This window comes from Passer montanus, unplaced genomic scaffold, assembly GCF_014805655.1.
Source record: "Passer montanus isolate IOZ18808 unplaced genomic scaffold, ASM1480565v1 scaffold72, whole genome shotgun sequence".
NCBI lineage: Eukaryota > Metazoa > Chordata > Aves > Passeriformes > Passeridae > Passer > Passer montanus.
In genome coordinates, this window is record NW_024372370.1 from 3250986 (window position 1) to 3273809 (window position 22824).

The 22824-nt window shown below is 39.2% G+C and overlaps 1 protein-coding gene across 3 annotated transcripts in view; it reads left to right on the forward strand.

Annotated features, from left to right (window-relative positions):
- The first annotated feature begins 13223 nt into the window (after window positions 1–13223).
- UGGT2 (UDP-glucose glycoprotein glucosyltransferase 2) overlaps window positions 13224–22824 on the forward strand; it is a 79339-nt gene continuing 69738 nt past the window's right edge. For all 3 annotated transcript variants that reach the window (XR_005629992.1, XM_039730457.1, XM_039730458.1), the window contains exons 1-2: window positions 13224–13418; window positions 15334–15416. Coding sequence is in view for 2 of the 3 variants with exons in the window: in XM_039730457.1 (XP_039586391.1) it covers window positions 13261–13418; window positions 15334–15416 (241 nt within the window). In the remaining variant the exon portion in view is untranslated. The remainder of the gene's footprint in view (window positions 13419–15333; window positions 15417–22824) is intronic.

Below are 22824 nucleotides of genomic sequence, written 5' to 3' on the forward strand. Positions count from 1 at the left end.
ACTCCTTAGCATCAATGAAGCAATGAAAAGGGTCATTTTGAAAACAGTAGTGTTCCCATTTTTTTAATGGGATCATGACTGGGTTCAAAATGAAGCCCTAAAAGTTGCAAACACTGCTTAGTCACAACATTTTCCCTTTCAAACATAATACATCTATAATTCTCCAATGAGACTTTAACTGCAAGGAAAATCCAAAGTCAGTTAAAAGCTAATTTCGAGATAATCTTACAAAATCAGTGTCGTTTTTGTGGATTTCATTATGAAACACCTACATGTAAGACTTAGGATTCTCTTTTTTTTTTTTTTAATAAGATCCTGTGCTGACAGCAGATATCTCAGAGTTCACTCACCAAGCATTCTAATAAAATAATACTGGAATGACCTGTTCCTTGTAACAATTTTAGGCAGAATACCTTTACCTGTTAAAATTTACATGCCAAATCTACTGTCATTTCTACCAGATACAGACTAATATGTAAAAGCCTTGCACAGAAAAGTATTTCAGAATTCCAACACAATATGTCCCTTGTCCTTGCCAGTTCCCAGGTAACGCTCAACACATTTTCCAAGTTGCTAAAAATAAAGACTGGCATACTTACAGTATATTTTAAAGGATAATACAGTACTTGCTAGTCTGAAGCAATGGGCATGTGAAACAGTGTCAGTGCCAACATCAAAGTTTGTACAAAATGCATGAGTAAGCAAGTGATATTTTATGAAGCAAAGGTACAAAAACATGATTTCATTTAGCAATTACACGTCTGACAAGGTTAACATCTAATAGATCTGTTAATATAAAATTAAAGTGACACCTACCTCATATTGGTTTCTCTAAATTATTTATCACGGCTTGACCTGTGCTGTTTCAATACTTGTAGCCAGTTGAGACTTCCAATAAACCAATTTTTCATCATGCAGCAAGTCCCAGGTGTTTCCCTTGTCATGAGGATAGAAGTTGTTAAATTAATAAATGAACGCTAACGTCAGTAATTTGTCTGGGATTATTTTGTTTCAATGTTTAAAGTGTAAACCTCCCTTATTTTCATCAGATTAAATTCTAGTATGTGCACTTATCAAACACTCATTTTAATGGCACATTGAGTGCCTTATTCTTCTGTGTAAAAGAATTTATGCATCATACTGCCAACAGTCCTTCTTCTTATAAAGTTGTAATTCAGCATAAGGCTTGTTACTTTACACTTCTCCTGTTTGCCATTCTTTTTCTGGGTATAATAATCTTATTATACCTATGACCACCTTTAATTTCCTTTACTCAGAATGCAACCACTCCAGAAACAGTGTTTTCAGCCAATGTCTCATATATTCCAGTCCACATGCAGGAGCTTTTGCAGATTCCCTTTCTACCAGGCAAACTTTGTCATCTTTTGTTTTTTGTCTCCTGGGTTTTGCAACAGGGACATCTAGCAGAATAAAGAACGACCAAATATTCTAACCATGTTGGGGCATGTGCCAACCAACACTCTCTCAAACAACTCCTGGACAGAATTTGGAATTCAACCATTCCAGAAAGCATTTCCAACAGCACTCAGTGACCAAGATTATAGCTTCAGTGTAGGTCAGACCATGTCATGCTATTTGGTGTCAGTACCCAAGACAGTTTCTGAACGTGTTTAATTTACTAATGGAGACAACACTGCTGAGCATTTACAGGTTTCAATTTAAGCCAGAAAAAATTTGTGTTCACCCTCTTGCATTTTGTACTGTGGCATAACCAAGTTACACTTACAAAACTCAGCTGGAAGTTACAGTGTTTTAACTAGCAAAGAAAATCTCTGGCATGTAAGGCTGCACATGGGTTTGCTGGAGTCCACTGCCCAGACAATGGAGAGTAACTCAGGGAGCTATAATCCCAACTAAAACAAGGATGATGATAAGCAAATTAGTCAAAGGGCCTCTGGCTGCTGTGGCCATTCAAAAGATGTGTGTGGCTTTATGATGTGGCCAGATAGAGTCAGTGAGTGGGAAGATACTTTGAGTGAAGTGAGAAATATTCCAGTTATTGAGAGATGCAATATCAAATGACAAGCAGCCAAAGGGAGAAAGCAAAGAGTATGAAATGCAGGGTTCTTTTTTTGTAATCCCAAATCCTAAACACAGGGTGCTTGTGTATGCTATCTACAATCAGAATCTGCAACATGGAGACAACATGAGGAAAGCGTTTCACAGGACACACGAAATCGTAGTTTTGTTTCTGCCTTAGAAAGAAAAGGGATTCCTTTTCCACAGATTCCTTCCAGCCCTCAGCCTTCTGAATCCTGCAATATTTATGATGCAATATCTAGAATGTAGAGAAGCTTTTGGGTACTTATTACAGATAAAAGGCATGTCACCTGCATTATATCCATACATATTTTTCCACATTTGGGTCCAAATGGAGATGCTTCAGACTCAGTCACTCTGACAACCATGTGAAAGATATCGCTGCTGCATTTTCATATGGTGTTTTGGTTTCCCTAGTAAAGAACAGTCTAGCAGGATGTGATAAACTCCCTTGTTTAAAGATCAGGGTGTCCAAGAAGTCAACACCCAAGTTTTCATATTGCAGCTTCCTCTCTGATCATGGAGGTCAATACACAGAAAGATGCAGCTCTTCTGAAATTGGTGCATGCTTCCTCCTGCCTAACAAAAACTAACAAATACCCCTATCAACATTCCCACCAGGACCCCAAAACGGCTCATACGGCAATGTATAGGAATTGCAAGACTGTGCAATACTGCCACCTGGTGATAAGCGTCACAGAAGCATTTTCTTACTCCGGCCATCACACAAAACCCTTTTGCTTCTTTTCAGGTGCTCTTAATCTGCAAGGGCCCATCAAACTTCACTTATCCAACTATCTCTGCTTGTGCTTAGAAGTGAAATTACTGAGGTTTTCAAAGTTATGAAAGCCATATCTTGTCTTTTCCTTCAAAACAGACTTCTAGATATGCCATGGACAGGCATAACTTATCTTGATCCAAATCCCTATCACAACTCCATACGTAGTCTAGAAACTTTAGTGTCTTCGGAGACAAAAATCTGAAGTAATATTAGAAATTATCCACTAGACATTCCCTCTCCTTTTTTATTTTTTTTTTAATATTTTCAGTCTCTGGGTGTAATGTAAAAATAAAAATAAATAATTTTTTTAAAAACCCACCAAAAAAAAAAACACCCCACAAAAAACAAAAGGCAAAACGAAAAAGCCCCAACAGAAACAACAAAAAATCTTCCAAGAACTTTCCCTTTCCAAGATGGAAAAAAAAGATTTCTGTAGTACATGATCTTTGAGTCCTTCATCTGATCTCTGTGGGATACAGGAGAAAACTGGAAAAAAAACATGGCAAACGGTAGATCAGGCTCAACTTCTAGCACCCCTATCTGGCTTTCACAGCTGTCTGCAAGTCTAAACCTTTCTTTTATAACTGACCTCCAACTCCTTGGTGAAAAACGGCAAGCTGAGAACTGCTATCACTTTCTGGGTTGCTGCTATTTCATACAAGACCTTTCTTAGATTCTTTTCAGAAAGCCAACCTGAACCCTTTGAAGTTTAAATTCAAGAACTGCACTTTTTAATGTGCTGCTATGAGAATTTTTAGAATAATTCAGTCCTCTTCTTTGGGGATTTTTCTTGGCTCTTTCTTATTTAAATATCATTCTGTAAGCACCTAAAGGCATGTAATCAGTGGTTCTTCCCTAACTTATGGCCATACAGAGACTTAATGTTTTCTCTTTGTGTATTCATAATATATAAGAATGGTAATATTTATTCTTTAAATTATCCCCCCAAAATCAGTGAAATACTGGTCCCATCATCAGTTAAAAGTTCAGTTGGACTTCTGGAAAAGGCTGAGAGGAATTCAGGTTTAATGCTGAAGGGATCTAAGTTATTTCACAGTTGAGGCTGCAGCGGAATTACTCCTATTACCTCAAATCTGGCCAACCTACAATAGTCACAGCACAGAAAACTCACTAGCACTGTAGGTGAGAGGTTAGAAGCTCAGTTTGAAGTCTCAGTTTGAGACATCCATATCTAGCACTAATTTATCTTATAATCTTGGATTAAAGTATGTTGGGAACTGTAACTACCACAAGAACCAGGAATTTTAACCTACAATGGCAATGTGTGGTAGCAAATGTCAAGACTAAAATAGCTCTCCTAAGCCTGAGCAGAACTATCTGTTTGCCTTGCAGTCCATTTACAAGAGACAAGTGACTACATAAGAAATATGAGAGGGAAGAAAAATTGTTCAACACTGTGACAAGTTCCAGGATAAACTGTAAACTCAGAAGGAGAGTTGAGGTGAAGCTTGCTGGAGTGTTCAGATTAAGAATTGGCAAAAAATAAGGGAATAATTATTTGGCTGTCAGAAAAAGGCAATCAAAATACAGATTGGTGAAAGCAGCTTGTTTGGCCAAGAGGTCTAAGGGCACCTCACACTGAAGTGGTTCAGTGAGAAGCATGTACCTACAAACTACCAACACGGCATGTCATCTTGTAGTAAAAGAAAAACGGGAATAGAATAAGAATTGCACTGCTAAGAGAAGACAGAGATCATCTACAGCAGTGAAGTCACACTGTGGCTTGCAGACCATTGGTGGTGAGTGAAATACCAGAATCTGACCTGTAAAATAATTAGCAACCTTGTACCCTGTTCCATAGTTTTGTGCAAGTAGAACTGAGAATTGACAAGCATTAAAATATTTGAATTGATGTTTACAACATAAAAAATCACATGCTATAAATGCATTTTATCTAAATACAGATGTTTTTAGCACAATTATCATAATCTCTCCCAACTGCTAAGAAATAGTAGGATGCAAGTTGTCCAGACATCTTATAATTGTATTCCTTTAATAAAGTGGTTTGGAATCCCAAAGTTGTAGCAAAACTGTGGGGAAAATAGAAGCTCGCACTTTCTTTTTAAAGGAAGACTCTTCGAAGGATTATTTTGAAAAAATTTGCTGGGGCCTCCAGCAGGCAGGATCTCACTTTTCATTCTTTAGTATCACAGAGCAAACCTATCATTTCACCTTAATCCTTTCAGAAGGCCCAGGTCTATCAGACTAATATACTATAGTAAATTCTTGTTGACAACTGCCAGTTATCAAAATTATAGTATGAACAGCAGTATATCAAATGTGAATAACCACTACAAGAAGTGTATTTCTGATTTAACTTCATTTAATATAGGAAGTCAGGACAAAAGAATAACAGGAAACCAAACTAAAGCCATTTTTTCCAGACAGAAACCTATCTCTATTACAATTTAATAGACAAACATAACTTTCCCTTAGTTTGGGTGTTAATTCTGTGTGGATACCGTATGGTAATCACATAGAATTGTGACAAATTTATTTAATTTATAAGGATAATTTTATTTCAGAGACAAAGTTATTCAAAAGAGGATGCATCAAGATAGCATTCATCCAGCACTAATCCTGTTGCCTTCTTTTTTTCTTCTTTTCTGTGTCATCAGTGTCCCATAATTTGGAGCTGCACATTGCTCCTTCAGCAGTGCTAGAGAGGGGAGAAAAGCTCATCCCACTGCTCTTCCCAGCAGAAGGACACAGGAGATAGAGGTAGCAGCAGCTGGCACATCAAGGGTTAAACAATTTTCTTTTCTTTAACAACACTTCATTTTTGCCCTCAAAGTTTATCTACATTAAAATATTCTAAATGTAGTGTGTTTCTGTAAGTCTAATTATATGCGGCATGCGAAAACATATTCGATAATCACATTGCTAATTATGTGCAATCACTTCAATACACAGGTGCAAAGCTCCAGAAATATGCATATTTTAATCACCTTGTATATAGATATAAACCACAACTTTTCATTTAAGTGTTCAGTGACTACCTTTTTTTGAGGGGACTTCACTCCCTTGGATTTTTGACTGGATAGGGCCAGAAAAAGAATATGAAGCTATTACAAATCTGGAATTTAATTTATATGTGTATGTTCCAGTACTAAACAAACTGTAATTCCTTACTTTTCCATGGTTTATGAACATTTTAAAGCACACATTTTATAATTTATTGATGGACACAGCATGCTGAATTCAGAGATATGGGAATCATAATTTTTATTTTCTTTCTGGGAGCCTTAATTCTCACAGTGTTCCTTTAGTATAAATTTGCCTGGAAAATCATGTGTATGTGCATGGGAATGTGTCTTCTCCAGTTTGGATTAAACTTGAAGGACCTTCTTAATGGTTTAAAAACAGAAGGTCATAAAAATCTTGAGCAATAAATTCACTTTTGTTATATTTGTAATAGCTTGTGGCAGCACTTTTTGTTTCTCTTTCATTTACATTTAACTGTTATTTTTTACATTGATTTTTAAAGCTGCCTTCACAAAATGGATTGCAATTATCTTCGTGTGTAAATCATAAAAACTGAAAATTTTATATAGTCAGATTAACTGAAAAGGACATAAAATATTAATTTGCATAATTCAAAAGTAATATTTCTATCTTCCCTCTAAAGATATTGAGCATAAATTACTGGAAAAAATAGCTTTAGATTACTTGTCCATAAGTATTCTTTTTCACTTTGGGTAGTGAGCTGAAATGACCCCTGAGAGACAAGAAACTGATCTACTGGTCTGCCTCTAACATTAACAAAAGGACAGACCAACAGAAAGGACACAGCAAAACCAGAAAAGCAGCATTGTAATTTCTTCTACTGGAAACAAATCCGTCACATTTCACACAATAAAGCAGCCAGTTTGTTCTGTTTTGCTTTAGCTACAAAAATTTTTAATTAAAGTAAATTACACTAAGGAGTCACAGAATAGTTGTTACAACTATTACACATGCTAGCCACCGTAACAGCGTTTGACAGGGTTTTCATTAGATCAATAAGCCAACAAGAGACTCTTCAACGAAGTCCTTTTTATAAATAGTGCTATAGCTTAAGCTGGGTGCCCCCAAAAAAGGACCCCGAACAAATCACTGAGCAATTATACTCTTAAAAGTTTCCAACACCTCATGCAACTGACTGGACCAGTAGTAATACTAAGCTCATGATGAAGCATGGGGATCAACATGAAGCACAGGAAGATCCATCTAAACGTGAGCAAAAGCTTCTTTACTGTGGGGGTGACAGAGCATTGACACTGGCTGCCCAGAGAGCTTGCGGAGATACTCAAAATCTGCCGGACATGATCCTGTGCACCTGCTCTAGGTGAACCTGCTTTAGTGGGGGTTGAAACTACGTGACCTCCAGAGGTCTCTTCCAACTTCAATCATTCCATGATTCTGTGATTCTGACCGTGGTCTTCCCGTCCTTCCTTGGGTCCCTTCACAGTCTCCACATGAGCTATTTCTCTTCTTCTCTCTAAGGTTGCAGCTTCTGCTGATGATTACAATTTCCTAATCTTCTGACTTGAACTGGCTCTGGGGCCTTCTTTTACTTGACCATAACATGTGTTCAAAACATCTAGGTGAAATTTCACAGCTTGCAACCTACAACTTCTGCAACTTTAGATATTAATGCGAAGCAAGTTTGGTATAAGTAGCACACCAAATCGCACCACACAGTTTAGGCTGGATGAGGGCACTGAGGATCAGCTAGTTCTACTCATGAATAAAGCAGGACCAGCTTCAAAGTCACCTCAGGTTGCTCAGCACCTTGTCCAGTCAAGGGTCACAGCACCATAAAAGACAGGTGTAATTCCATGTCACCACTGAAATTAAAACAACACAGTGCACAGAGGTTTGGAAAGTAATTTTTGTTTGGTGAAACATTGGAACAGGTTGGACAATAGGTGGGAGTTTCTCCATCCCTGGAAATATCCAAGGCCCATGGGGATGGGGATCTGAATAACCTGATCCAGTGGAAGGTGGTCCTGCCCATGGCAGAGGGGATTGGACTAGATGATCTTCGGTGGTTCCTCCCAACCAAACTATTCTATGAGTCTGTGATTCTCTCAAGAAGTGCATTATAGTCTTTGTTCCTGCATTAGAGGTGCACTAACAAGACATTCCATGGGAAGTGAGGAATAAACACAAGATTTGTCCTGCCAGCTGCTCAGTCACACAAAGTCTGCAAGCCAGCAGGTCGTGGCACCCAGCTCTGCCGTGACCCGAATGCTGCTCCCTGCAGAGCCAGGAACAGGCAGCACTGCACAAGTTACCTCTTCAAGAGCCCATGCCGCCTGCAAGGCAATGGTTTCTGCTGAGTCTGAACTTCAGCCTGAGCCAGGAGCTGCTGTCAAATACAATTGCAATTCTGACACGGTTTAAAAAGGGTAGAAGAGTTTGTTCAAAGAACTGCACTTGGCTTTAAGTAGACAGGACGTCATGGCTCTGCAGTCCTCGCTTCTGTCAAAGGTGACTTGGTTGAGTGCACATTCAGGACTCCCTGGCTAATTTCCCAATTTACATTTTTTTAGGCATTCTGGAAAGTATTCAGAACTCTGCTCACTGATCTGACTAAAAAGGAAAAATCATTTATATACTTTGTTGTACAGGTACATTTTATCTTTATATTTGCCACCTTGCATGTAGCAATAGCTTTTATTTTATCCCTACATGATAGGCCTACAGTTCAAATCCTAGTACCCTATTCTGGGAAATAGTGTATTTTCTCAGTGAATACACCTATACCTTCACACTAAAGTCTCTTTTGGTGCTGGTGTGGCACTATGTGGCCAGAATTGTCCCGAGGCATTTCATTGCACATACCAGCTTCCCAGTTAAAGTAAAAATACACAACTTCATGCATATTATTTATAAATATATTCTCTTCTGAAGTCATAATCTCCCAAACAGTTGCATGTGACAAATCAGATCTAAAATATAAGTATGTGGCTATTATTTGAATTATCAACAATGGTGATTTAATAACCTTATTGTCCATTTTAGGCTAAATTATATATCATCAGCATACACCACTTATTCTCCTTTCACTGATACATGGATTCACAACTTACAACTAGAGAAAGAAAGAAAAATGTACTTTTTTTCAACACCCAAGAACCTCACAGCATATTGTAAATAAGAGATTAATTATGAGCACATGACAGTCAACAACCAAGATTGTTAGTTGACATCAGAAGTGCCAGCTCATGCTACATGATGAGCTTGACCCAGGAATAATAAACTAAGATTTAGCACAGACAAACTCAGGAAAACCCTGCAACATTGTAGATAAGCCCTGCTTTTATCCACTGGTGCAGTTAGTTGCTCAGATTTGGCAAGGTAGGAGCTGAGGCAATACAAAAATCAATACAAGTACACTGTTGGCACAGCAGAGCAGTGGCATTGCTTATGAACTTGAGCTGGTGTATCCAAATGGAGCTGCATTCCCCACTAGAACCATTCTACTGTTCTCCACTACACAGCACAGACATGCCCAGAGTTTTGTAAGAAACTACAAAACTTTATTGACCTGGTCCAGGAAGTATATTCTACAGATATCTGAGGTGGATAATTTTAAATAAGAGGCTGTAACTCCTATGTTTATTTCACAAAGCAAAATAGTTTCTTCAGTTTCCCTTTTTATATTTTTCCTTTTTTTTTTCTTTTCAGTAAAAATTGGAAAGAGAAGCATGCTGGCAGCAAGCCATTTACTATCACTGCAGCTGTATGCATGGGCATGGCAAAGCAGCATAAATTCTCATTGCTAGAAAGTTGCCACTGAGCAGATTCTGTGAGCTGTAAAAACCAGGCTTATCTTACTTCTGCATCACCTCTTCTTTCACTGGCCCATCCCTGTAAATCAAAATGAAAAGTTAACAGACTATTAAATATATTTCGCATGGTCTGCTCCAGAATAACACTATAGAATAACACTATATTGAGATATGCTAATCAAATAACCATGGCTGGTCTATAAAGGAATGGGCAAAAATGCATGCACTACAGCATCCTTAGTCTTTTCAGGGAAACACCTCAAATGCCTGTCATAGTAGTGACTTTGACAGGTTCTGAAGAGATTGGCCTCCAATCTCACACAAGATAAAAGGATGCCAGCAGCTACTGCTCAGGAGGCCACCAGTTAATAACCATGTAACAGGAGTATCATTTGATTAGTGTTTGACATTTACATTACCTCCAAGTAAGGGAGAAAAGGAGCCTTTCACCATGAAAATTGTTTTCAATCTGTTAAGAAAATAAAGTTTTATTTCCAGCTAACTGAATACGCTGATGAAGCTCAACTTCTTTTTACTTATTGCTACTGTTTCTATAAAATAGATATAGCTTACTGTGACTTACAAAACATTTGCATCTTACTGAGAAGCATTCATTAATCACTCCCTCTATTCACACTGAAACTGCTATGATAATCAATTCCTATTTGCACAGCTGCGATATGAATAATTTTAAATTTTGGGTCTAATTGTTTTTCTGTTCTGCTGAAAAATGGTTTCAGAAAACTAAGAGGTTTTTTCATACACACATATATATATGGAATGTATGTACAAGAATGGCCAAGTGTTATTTGAAATACCTAATTAAATAAAATTCTGCTGTAGAAATGAAGATTAAGTCTGCTCTCCATCTTCTAGGTTTGCATTTTTCTTAACAGATTAAAATCTGCTTTTCTCAAATATACAGAAACAGATTTTTTTAAAAGTGTGTACTAGCTCTTCGTGGCTAGAATGTAGTTAAGATAACAAAGCAAAGGAAAAACTGATAAATATGCAAAAGCTTTTATAAGGAATGCAATGTTCTCTTACAACATGGTATTTCTTTCCAAGGAGCAATCCAAACTGCATCTTAAGCAATGGATTAGGTTGCCCAGAAAGGTTGTGCAGGTGCCTGCCTTGGATTTTTTTTTCAACACTTGACTGGACCTCAGACCTAACCTTGTTCTGAGCTGGAGGCTGGACTAAAGACCTTCTGAAGTTACTTCCAACTTCATTTTGCCTATCTATGATCATAAATTCAAGGCCCCTAATAAAACAATAACTCAAATGAGAAACAGAGATATTTCAGCAGAGAGACTCTTTCTGTCTAACACAGGTTTCTGTATTTAAGCAGAAGGGATCTTTTCTCAAGAAAACTACTGGACTAGCTGTTTTCTGTAGTGCACCACAGACTAATGATCAGATCTTTGATTCAGAGATACTGTTTTATCTTGCCACTGAATTCAAAGCTAGTTATATTTCCATAGCCAGTCCCAATAGATTTTATTTACCTTCTTGTACGGCAAATCATAAATTGTCACAGCTCAAGATGAAAAAAGTACAAGCTTAGGAGTTTACATTTAAGCTACAATAGCAGGCTGTTCAATATCAATATAAAACAAAATATAACATAGCAACTTTATATAGAAAAGGAATTGATAGATAAAGGTAAGGTGAGTGCATTCATCATCACATTGTATCACATGGAGATATGAAAAATGCATGATAAATATATATACATGGGGAATGTGCTATGTACATCTCAGTATTGCTTGAAGAAACATTAAAAAACCCAACTTGTAACTCCTTTAACTATAGGATTACTTGGGCTGTCATGTTTTTTGGTAGATGGTCAATATAAACCAGCTATGCCCTGTGCAGAAGAAGTGTTGCATGAGCTCTTATACATTCAACAAAAGTATTTTGAACTTTGCTAGGGAGTTGTGGAAGTGTATTTTATCAGTTAACCACACATGCACTTACTTTCTATGGATGGAAGAGTTTGGTCCCATACCTGGGTTACTAGCACAGAAAGACAAGGGAACCAAAATTACTCATCCATACAGTACACTGGCCTTGCCATCCCTGTTACCAGCAGCAACCCCTGAACTGTCAATATGAAAGAAATTAAAGCTGCTTAGCTTCATTTCACAGCCCTTCTCCATAGAAAACATGCTGATTTTTTTTAATTTTTTTTTTTTCTAATGGCCTTACACATAAACCAAGATGAATACTCCTGTGGTTTTCATTATTTCTGCAGAGGTGTATGTACCAATTTTAGGTAAGGTTTACTTAACCTGTTAACATTAACACTGGCATCACTGATGTGACACAGTGGTAGCTGGAAGTTATCTGAGGTCTTGTAACAGCACAAATTTGTGTGAATAAGTCCAAAAAAGATCAACCACAAAGGCCCTAGAATGAATTTATATATGAATGCCCCTCAGGAGGTATTTTTCATACTTTAACATTATAAAGACCCAGAAGCATGTTAAGTACAAGCATTCTGTGAAGGCAAGTTCCTGTACCATAGTTTGAGATGAGCACTAGCCATCCGAACTATAAAATCCATCGCCTTCTCCCTGGAGTTATGCCCTCACTGGCTCCCACCACCCACAAAGCAGCTTCGAGCAGTCAGGAGATGACTGTGTGCAAAAGAAATTAAAGTGTATGCAGCAGTAAGACATTCCAGGTTTCAGCTTCGAGTTCCATGAGTCACATCTTGGAAAAGGCAATGCCCCCTATTTTTAATACAGCTGGGAGATTCTTCCTCCAATGAACAACTGTGCAGAGCTGCTCTGTATTAGCATCCCAAAACACAGCCCCAGCAGCACCAAACTCTCTTAGGTCTGGAAAACTGAGGGAATGTAGCAGCTTTGTTGAGGAAATGAAATGAACTTCGGAGATTTTGAACACAGGAAGAAAATAGAAAATAGAGAACACGAGTCTGGAAATTCCAAGGTAAGCTAGGCAGAAGGCAGAGCTCCTGTGAAGCTCATGCTTCTTGAGAAAAAAAAAAATCAGCTAGGAAAAAAACACGTCAAAATTTGGGAAACTTGGAGGAAGGGGAAATTAAATGCCTTTCTCTCAGAGGAACAACCGTATGTGTCTATTATGTGTGAAGCTGCCCACCCAGAGCAGGACTTTGCTGTTCGTAGGCTGAAGGCAGAGCAGCCCGCCAGGACACGGCCAGCGGAGCAGGGGCAGCGCCAGGGCAGGCGGCTGCAGCCCCTGGTCACAGCCATGCCTTTCCTGCAGCCACCGCCACCCTACGTTAACCACACACTTGCACTAAACAACCTGAAACCTAAAAAAAATAAGAAAAAATGTTAAAAATAACGGGACTGCCCCGATGCCGGCATACGGGTTGGGGTCAGACGCGCCTCAGGGCACAGAGGAGCGGCAGCGCCGCTTCTGCGCCTGCGCACTCCTGGCGCCGCGTGTCACGGCGCCGGCCGCCCCGCTATGTTTTTTTTCCGTCAGCCGCTGATTGGCCTCCGGGCCGACCAATAGCGCAACGCCGAGGGCGCGGCGCAGCCAGTAGGAGAGCGGCATGGTTGCGTGGGCGGGGCGCGGCGGGGGCCGTGCGGGGCCGGGCGTCCCCGCGCGCCGCTGCTCCTGATGGCGGGCTGGGCGCCGCTGCTGCCGCCGGCGCTGCTGCTCGCCCTGCTGGGCGCCCGGCCGTGCCCCTGCGGCGCCGCTCCCGCCTCCTCCTCACAGCCCGTGACCGCCCGCCTGGCGGCGAAGTGGCCGGCGACCCCGCTGCTGCTGGAGGCGAGGTGCGTGCAGCCTCCTCCTCCTCTTCTTTCTCCTTCTGCTTGTCCTGCCAGCACCGCCCTGTCCCGGCTGCCTCCTGGGGAACAGGAGGGCGGAGGGACCCCCTTTTCCCTCCGCTGAGCGGGAAGGAGGGCTGGCAGCGTTTCTCTCTGTCGGAGGGTGTGTTAAAGTACTTTTTGGATGTGAGGCTGAACTGCTTTCTCCCCTCGGAGAGGCTGGCCAGGCTCCCCCGCGCCGTGAGGGGCTGTGCGGGCGGCTCCGCATTTAACCTGCTCGGGCGTAGTGCAGGTCGCTGGGTCGGGGATATGGAATGGCCAATTACACACTCCCTGCCTTCCGCTGGGTAACATCTTCTGCCCCCAAGTAGTTTGCACGTTAATTATTATAAAGGTACTAGTGTAGATGTGAGTTTATGAGAGTGAAACACGGTGAAATACTTTTAAAAGGTATTGTTAACTTGTAATTATAACTTCAGCCTGGAGAAGAGGAGGCTTTGGGGTGACCTAATTTCAGTCTCCTGAAGGGAGCCTACAAGAAAGATGGGCAGGGAGCCTTTCTTCCCAGTGAGAGGACAAGGAGGAATGGCTTCGAACTGAGAGCAGGTTTAGACTAGATGTACGGAAGAAATTCTTTACTGTGAGGGTGATGAGCCACTGGAACAGGTTGCACAGAGAAGTTGTGGGTGCTCCATCCCTGAAAGTGTTCAAGGCCAGGCTGGATGGGGCTGGGAGCAAACTGCTCCAGTGGGAGGTGTCCCTGCCCATAGCGGGGACTGGAATCACATGGTCTTTAAGGTCTTTTCCAGCTCAAACCACTCTGGGATACACAATAGAAAGGGAAAATGTTTTCCAGTTTTAGATGCTCGTGGCTCCTCTGCCCATTTGGTTTAAATTTGTTTTGTTTTTGAACTTACTTGCTGCTGTTTGGAGAACACCCATGAAGGGCAGAACCGCAAGCTTCTGTAATCAAAGGAGAGGCAAACTTCCAAAGTAAAGATTAGAAAACAATATAGTCATGCTAGCAAATGAAACTTTTTGGTGGACATAAGCAGGGGGAGTGAAAGCAGCTGATGTTCCTGTAAGGAAAACCACAAATCATAGAAATGTTACCTGTAAATCATAGAATCACAGAATGGTTTGGGTTGGGAGGGACCTTAAATACCATCTAGTTCCAACCCCTCTGCCATGGACAGGGACATTTTCCACTAGACCAGGTTGCTCAGAACCCCATTCAGCCTGGCCTTGAACGCTGCCAGGGATGTGTCATGTTCAGCTTCTCTGGGAAACCTGATCCAATGCCTCACTACTCTTACAGTGAAGAATTTCTTATGTATATCTAACCAAAATTTTGCCTCTTTCTGTTTGGAAACAAAAAAAAAAAAAAGGAAGGATGGTATTTAGTATAAAGTAAGCCCTACCTTTTATGGTTTGTAAAGATTAACCTGTATTTGAAAGTATTTCAAAGATTGAGTCTCCTTCCATGCAAAGGAGATGTCATCGATGAAAGCCTGTAATTTAATGAAAAGCTATAACTTGACAGAGACTGTGTTTTTATTTGTATAGTTAGCAACTATTTAATAAAATCTGTGTACTGAATTGATTTAAGTTATAAGTGTATATTGGAATATCTGTGGAAAAATAAAGTGAACATTTTGGGGGTTTTCTGTAACAAGAGAAAAGTCTGCATGCTTTACAGCTCTGATTGTTGAGTTTGGATGATAGTACTTTGTTCAAAATATCTTTTCACCAAAATACAGCTCAATTCAGTGTTTATGCTCTGGAGATGGTTGTTAGTCATTGGATATATAACATTCGGTTGCTGATGGGTATTTATTATTTTAAACAACTCAAGGTTTTTGCTGTGGTACACCTTTGGACAAAATCAACCTATGGACAATTAATTTTTATTTTTAAACAGTGAATTTATTGCAGAAGATGGTAATGAGAAGTTTTGGCAGTTCTTGGAAACTGTGCGGGAATTAACAGTTTACAAGCAAGGAGGTAAGTTAAACAGCATGCTGGTTTTTAATATGTTTTCTTGTGCTGTATTTAATTTTGAGGCACAACACATTAATTAATACCGGGCAGGTCATGCCTGACTCTTCCATTATTGCTTACTAGGTAGGTTTCTTTCAGAAAGTTTTAGCAAAATTTTCCCTAAGAGCAATACTTGCAGAGGAGTTAGAAAAAAAAAAGAAAGGAAGACGAGAAGGACTGAACTGCTCTTACAATATGGAACAGAAGTGTTAAGATTAAAGATACCTGCCTGCTTACATGAGTTGCCAAGAGCTTATAGGATATTGAGACTTCATGTTTTCTGTAAGATGGATGCTTCAAGGGTATAAAATCACACAAATAACTAAAATGAGAGTGCTAGGAAATGCTAAAGGAAAAATTAAAAGAGTTACCAGAAAAGGTTTAATACTTGTACATAGCATGGAGACTGTTTTCTAGCATCAATACTGATGTTTTAGAGTAAAGGTTTATTACTGACAAAATAGGACTAAAAAAGCCTTGCATGATTAGACAGAAGATTATTAAGTTGTCAGAAACTTGGAGAGAAGACCAAAGCATATAATCCAGCAAAAGAAACATACAAAGCCACCCCAGAAGAAACCTTAGAGAGAAATTTACTAGAAAAGTCCATGATAATGAGAAACTGGGATCCTCGTGGTGCTTTACACCAGGTTGGGCTGTATTAGACCTGCTTGGTAGATCAACAGATGAACAAGGTGAAAAAGACTTCAAATTAATGCTGCTTCATGCTGCTCGTTATTTACAGAACAGTACAACTCTTTAGGTGAGTGTGAGCACCTAACAGTACCACTGGAAGAAGGGGAATCGAATGTTAAATTAATAGTCATAAGCTAACAAATTGTAGAAAGATCATGCAGAAAATGACAGTGAGAAGTGCAGATACATGAAAAATATTTCTGGTATGTATATGGGAGAGAGAATTTGAGAAACAACATGTTTCAGCAATTGTGACTGACTGAATACAACTTGAAAATGTGCATCTGGTGATGTTATTTGAGTGCTCAGCAGTGCCCCAAGCAGCCAGTAGACTTAAAAGATTACTAGGAAGGGAACAGGGACTCGCACGGTAAACATAATTTTGCTGCTCTTGATTCCATGGTGTGCTTTTATGTTGAGTAAAATGTGATGTTTGACTTTACTGTCTCGCTGTGTTTTCCTCATTGTTTCTTTAGAATGGAAAAAGTACAAGCAGAAAACATACAATGAGCCATGATTTTAATGAAAAAAAAACCACCCAAAAATTTCTGTGAGACAATGACCCCAAGGTCAGAAGTAGATACAAAACTAGAGAGTCACTAAGAACAGAATGCCCAGGTGGTGAAGGCTGCTAAAATCCATCCTGTATAAGGCATGGGGACATGGAAAATGGAAGTAGGTGCAGAATTTGACCTGTGGTCAGCTGCTAGTAGCATTTGTTGAGGCAAGTGCTGTTGGCTAATGCCATTTAAGAACTTCTTCAGCCCACAAGACAGTGGCATGTGTTACACCCTCCAGAAGGTTGGGAATGACATAAAACTGGGAGGAGAATGTGGAAGGTAGGACTGTAATTAGAGGGACCTTGGCAGGCTGGAGAGACAGGCCAACAGAAACACTGTGAAATTCAGCAAAGGCACTTTAGAGACTCCCTGTGCCCTGCACGTGGGCTGGAATAATCTCATCAACAGCATAATCTTGGTGCTGATTTGTCACTATGGCACACAAGACAACAGAACGCAGACATGCTGCTGCTCTCAAGGCAGGAAAAAAAGTTTATTTTCTGACTCCAACATTTATAGATTTCTAAAGGTGACAGTGGATTGGAGTGTGAAAGTGCCACCTCTCCAATGGCACTGGACAAACCAACAGTCCATCAAATTTCTCCTCCTCTATAAAAGAATGCAAAACAATAAGTTGTTTACAGAGAGTGTGTGAGAAAGTTTGCTACAAGAATGCAAACATCAGAAGGCTTAGAAAATCTTAAAAATCAGGACAACACTGATTGACTAGAATTGTTTTTTTGAGAGACAGAATGGGGATCCTTGCAAACAGTGAGAAGGCTGACTGCATGCCAGTTTGCAGCAGCAAGAGGGCATCCAACAGGTCAAAGAGTATTTGTTCCACTGTATGAGGCATTTGTAAGACTGAATCTGGAATGTTGGGGCTCCCTGTGAAAAGAAAGGCAAGAGTCCATCATTGGAGCAAATCTAGGTGAGGATCTCTGCAATGTTTAGGGAGGTGGAGCAGACTTCTGAGGAAAGGCTGAGAGAACTGTGAATGAACCTGAGAAAGGAGTCAGGAGAGACCTCATATCTTCAGTTTCCTAATAGGGAAATGTGCAAAGGAAGTGGAACCAGGCCCTTCATGAAGGTACAGCAGTATGAAAAAAAAGCAAAGGGCAGAAGTTGAATTATGGAAGTTGTGGTTAGATATTAGAGAAAATGTTTCTACCATGGGATTGGGTAAACACTAAAACACTGCTCCAAGAGGTTCTGTAATCTGTTAATTTAGATAATGCAAAATTCTACTGCATCAGACCTTGAGCAGCCTAGTCAAGCCTTGCAATTATATCTCTAAGTAACAGTTTGGATAAGGTGACCTCCAGAAGTCACTTTTAACTTACTCTTTTTTTTCCTGTGAGTGGTTTAGATGCAGTTGGTATTGCCTTCAGATAAGACTGCTATATTAGATGATGTGTCAGAGGTTTTTTATCAGCCATCTCTTTTTTGCTTGCTTAGACACACTTTCCAAGGGGTTTAAAGCTTTAATGACATTTATTATTAGTGACACAGATGTCTGTTGAAATTAGCTGTTAGTTAAATACCTACTTCACCTGGATAAATTCTGTGATTGAGAATAAATAAATTACAGTAGGGTGATCTCCATGACCTGTCATGCCAATGAACTGTTTAGATGCTGGCAGTTGGCAACCTTGAGACTGTACTAAAATACTACTTTAATTAGATATGTTGAGTAGTTGATGTGTATATTTATCTGTATGGCCAACACATACCTGTGAGAATAATGCAGGAGATTTTGAAGTTCTGGCACCAAAGGATTTTCCTAAAAGTTGTGTTGTAGTTGGGGTAGTCTTAATCCAAGGAAATGGATGCTCTTCATGAACAGGAAGTTTACATTAGATGTTTACAAGAAACTGCTTAGCTTGAGTGAGGAGTCTGGTACAGCAAGACTGCAGTGGCACACTTTACAGTGAGGTGTGTAATACATAACGTCTGAGGAGAAGCTGGTCCTCTGTATGGTGTGAAATATGAGTTCTGTCTTAACTGCTGCATGTCAAGACAGATTGATGTAGAGGGGTGGTCGTGATGTGTTAAAACTGATATAGCAACAACTGCTTCAGTAAATTAGAAGATCTGGCTGAAAAAGGATTGGTTGAGGCAATTGACTTTTCAGTTATTCTCTGAGTGATGCCAAGAGTAGACAGGATGAATAAGCAGGAAATTAACACATTGTTTGTTTGTTTTTCTAAATAGAAACATTTTCGTAAAAGCTAAAGAATTCCTAGATTTGAAGCTGAAAATCTGGATTTATAAAGGAATTCAATGATAGACTTGTATCCCAACATACAGTTTAATGTTTCAGAAGATTTGTAAAGTGTTAAAGCTAGAAGGCAACTTAAAAAATCAAGTAAGGTAGCTAGCTTTTTTTCTTCTAAATCCTCCCTTGGATTATTTTTAATCTGTTTTTTTTTTTTTTTAAATCAGTTCTCAGGAGTTGTTTTAAATTTAGAATAATCATCATCTCTTGTTAATTTGCTAATTTAAAATATTTAGCATTAGTGAATTAGGTTTATTAATGGTCTGTTTAGCTGTGATATTTGTAGCAGTTTAATGGATTTGGTAGGAATTATCTACATGGAATTTGGTGAAACATTTAGTCTAGTGATGTATTTGATGGTTTAAACTTTTTTCCTTTGTAACATGAACTCAAATCAACCTTGGCAGCATCTTGATTATACCATATGGAAAACATAAAAAAGTTAATGATGGGATACACTGTATTGAATTAATGTCTTCCGGGAACTTGGACAACACTGTTTGTATCTACTTCATAGGCAACATATTTTCTGCCAAGCTTGTGAAATATTAGGAAAGGCAGATGATCCTATTTTGAGCTGCAGGTATGTTATAGAGAAATGAAAGCTGCAAAAATTTCATACCAAAACCAGCACTTAAAAAACCCTGAAGATGGCATTTTAAACTTGCTGCTGTTTTTTTACCCCTAAAGGTTAATTTGTGATCACTGAGGGAAAGTAAGTAGCCAGTTCCCTGCTGACTAATTATCACTTGAGTGTTTACTGTCTTCCCAAGTGCTTCAGTTTATATATTGAATTTTCAGCAGCCTCATAAATATATATTAACAACCAAAACAAAACCAACATGCAAACATATTTTCTCTATGAAAGCAATTTTCTCTGAAGAAAATGTAACTGTATATTTCATATAAACAACCATCATGCAATTTTTTTTTTGCAATTTAGAAGACTACACATTACTCACAACTAAATTAAAGAAATTTTTTTTATGTATGTATAAACCTTAAAGATTCCAGAGGAATCAGTTTCACACACTGATTTCTATACTAATAATGCAATAAAATAAAGTATTCCCTCTTTACTGGCATCTTGCTTGGATGGCACAGAGATTTGACTGGCCACTGATTGCCTGAACTGCTGTTCACTGAGATCTCTAATTCTGTAGCTGATTTGTGGATCCAGATATTCATGTCTATGCACTTGGAACAATCTTCATACATCCACCCCACCAAGTAATTATTCCAACACACTGTGTTCTTCTGATTGATTATGTCCCTTACATATACTCTCCCTACCTCCTGTGCCTCAGTACTTTGAATTCTCTTGTGGGTTACCAGCATATATTCAGATTAATTTTGTGCTGTGTGTGCATGAGGTCTGAGGATCTGTGCTATAATACTTCCTTTATCTTTTGTGATTGCCCTGGTTGTCTCTTTTAATTATGTTTAACTTGCCTGTGATAAAAGATACTGCTGTAAGTTGTGGATAGTAAATGTCAACATTTAAATGTGAGTCTGCTTCACTGGCTGTTCAGTTCTTGCTGTAGTCAGTCTAATCAATTTGGCTACAGGAGTTGAGAGAGTTTTTCAGCAGACAAATTAAGGCATCTTCAGAGTGAGCTTCTCAGGTGCTTTCAGATGTCTGGAGCTGTATACTGTTAATGTGGTCTCTCATTTACTTTTAAATTGACTCTGTTAATGATTTAGAAGTAATATGCTGTCGTAAAGGATTTTATAACCAGAAGAGTCTGGTTCTTTGTGATTCCCTGTAACATCCTAAGAAACTTACTATGAATTCTACTCTTTTGGCAATTTTAAAATGAACTTGGAGGGCAGGTAGTACCAAATTTAAAAGATTTGGTACTATGTGAAAATAATTTGCAATGCTCAAACCATAGTTCTGATTAACTGAAATTAGCTCAGTTGGTTAGAGCACGGTGCTAATAACACCAAGGTCACAGGTTCAATCCATGTACAGGCTTTAAGAGTCCACTTAAGTTCACTGTAATGTTGAACTTGAGGATCCTTGTGGGTTCCTTCCATCTCAGAATATTCTGTGTATATAATAAACTCTAAAAATTTGGTTTGCATTAGGAAGCTCATAGCATTTGGCATGAATTCACGTGTCTTGAAGTTCAAAGTACAGTTGTATTCTAACTGGATCTATCTATCTATCTATCTATCTGATCTATCTATCAAATCATCCACTCCTACTACTTCAACTTCTATAACACTGTGAAGCCAACAGTGTTATAGAAGTTGAAGTAGTAGGAGTGGATGATTTGATAGATAGATCCAAAGCAGATGTTTATCTGCTTTGTCAAGGCAGATAAAAAACCATCCTTTTTATTTTTACTTATTAAATTCATCATCATCGTAATCGTCTTCCAGGAAATAAAGTCAGCTGTTTTAAATACACCAGTGAAAGCACAGATGAAATTTGTGAACCAAAAAAATTAAAGACCTGTGGTAAAAAATATTTTATTGAGGTAGTATATTTAGAATTACATATTTAATGGCTCTTCATTGTCTTTAATAGGATGTTATTAGGTGGAGAGGCGGGAATTTCAGGTTTAATTTTATTTTTGTGGAGATAATTTGAAGAAAATTTGAAAAATTGAAGATACAGTTATTGGAATAAATTTTAAATCTGGAAGGATTTGTTGCTTCCAAATTTTTATATTCAATGTTTTGAATGTGTGAAGCCAAATTTATCTCATTTAGAATCATAGAATGATTAAGGTTGGAAAAGACTTCCAAGGCTGAGTCCAACCTTTGACTCAGTTAAACCATAGCACGAAGTGCCACGTCCAGTCACTTCTTGAACACCTCCAGGACTGGTGACTGCACCACCTCCCTGGGCAGCCTATTCTAATGCTCAACCACCCTTTCAGTGAAAGAATTCTTCCTGATGTCCAACCTGAACCTCCCCTGGCACAGCTTGAGGCCATTTCCCCTTGTCTTGTCGGTACTTGGCAGGGAGAAGAGGCTGACCCCAACCTGGCTACAGCCTCCTTTCAGGTGGTTGTAGAGAGTGATAAGGTCTCCTTTGAGCCTCCTCTTCTCCAGGCTAAACATTCCAAGCTCCCTCATCTGCTTCTCATAGCACTTGTTCTTGAGAGCCTTCACCGGCTTTGTTGCCATTTGGGTTCTGCTAGGCTATGTGTAGGTGTAGAGAACACAGATAGGTTTTTCATCCATTGAATTTTGTGTAAGACAGTAACAATTACATGTCATGGATTTACCCCAGCCAGCAGCTAAGCAGCACATGTCCATTCTCTGTCCTCCCCAGTAGGATGAGGAAGAGCATTAGGAAAAGGCAAAACCTGTGGGTTGAGGTAAAAACCGTTTAATCATTGAAATAAACTGAAATATAATAATAATAATAGCAGGAAAAAGAGAGTGATAGAACTTCTCTCAAGTGATGCACAATACAATTGCTCATCACCCACTGACTGGTGGCCAGCCTGTCCCCAAGCAGAGATTGACAACTCCCGGCCAACTCTCCCAGTTTGTACACCAAGCGTGACATTCCACAGTATGGAGTGACCCTTTGGCCAGTTCAGGTCAGCTTCTCCTGGCTGTGTTCCTTTCCAGCTTCTTGTGCACTTCTGTGCTGGGAGGGCATGGGAAACTGAAAAGTCCTTGACTCAGGGTAAGTACTGCCTAGTCACAAGTTAAAGCTTCAGTGTGTTATCACGTTATTCTCATATTGAATCCAAAACACAGCACTGTACCGGCTACTAGGAAGAAAATTACCTCTACCCCTGCTGAAACCAGGACATCACATAGAATTCATTGGAAGGAGCTTTCTTGAAATTCAGATTATATACTTTTCTAA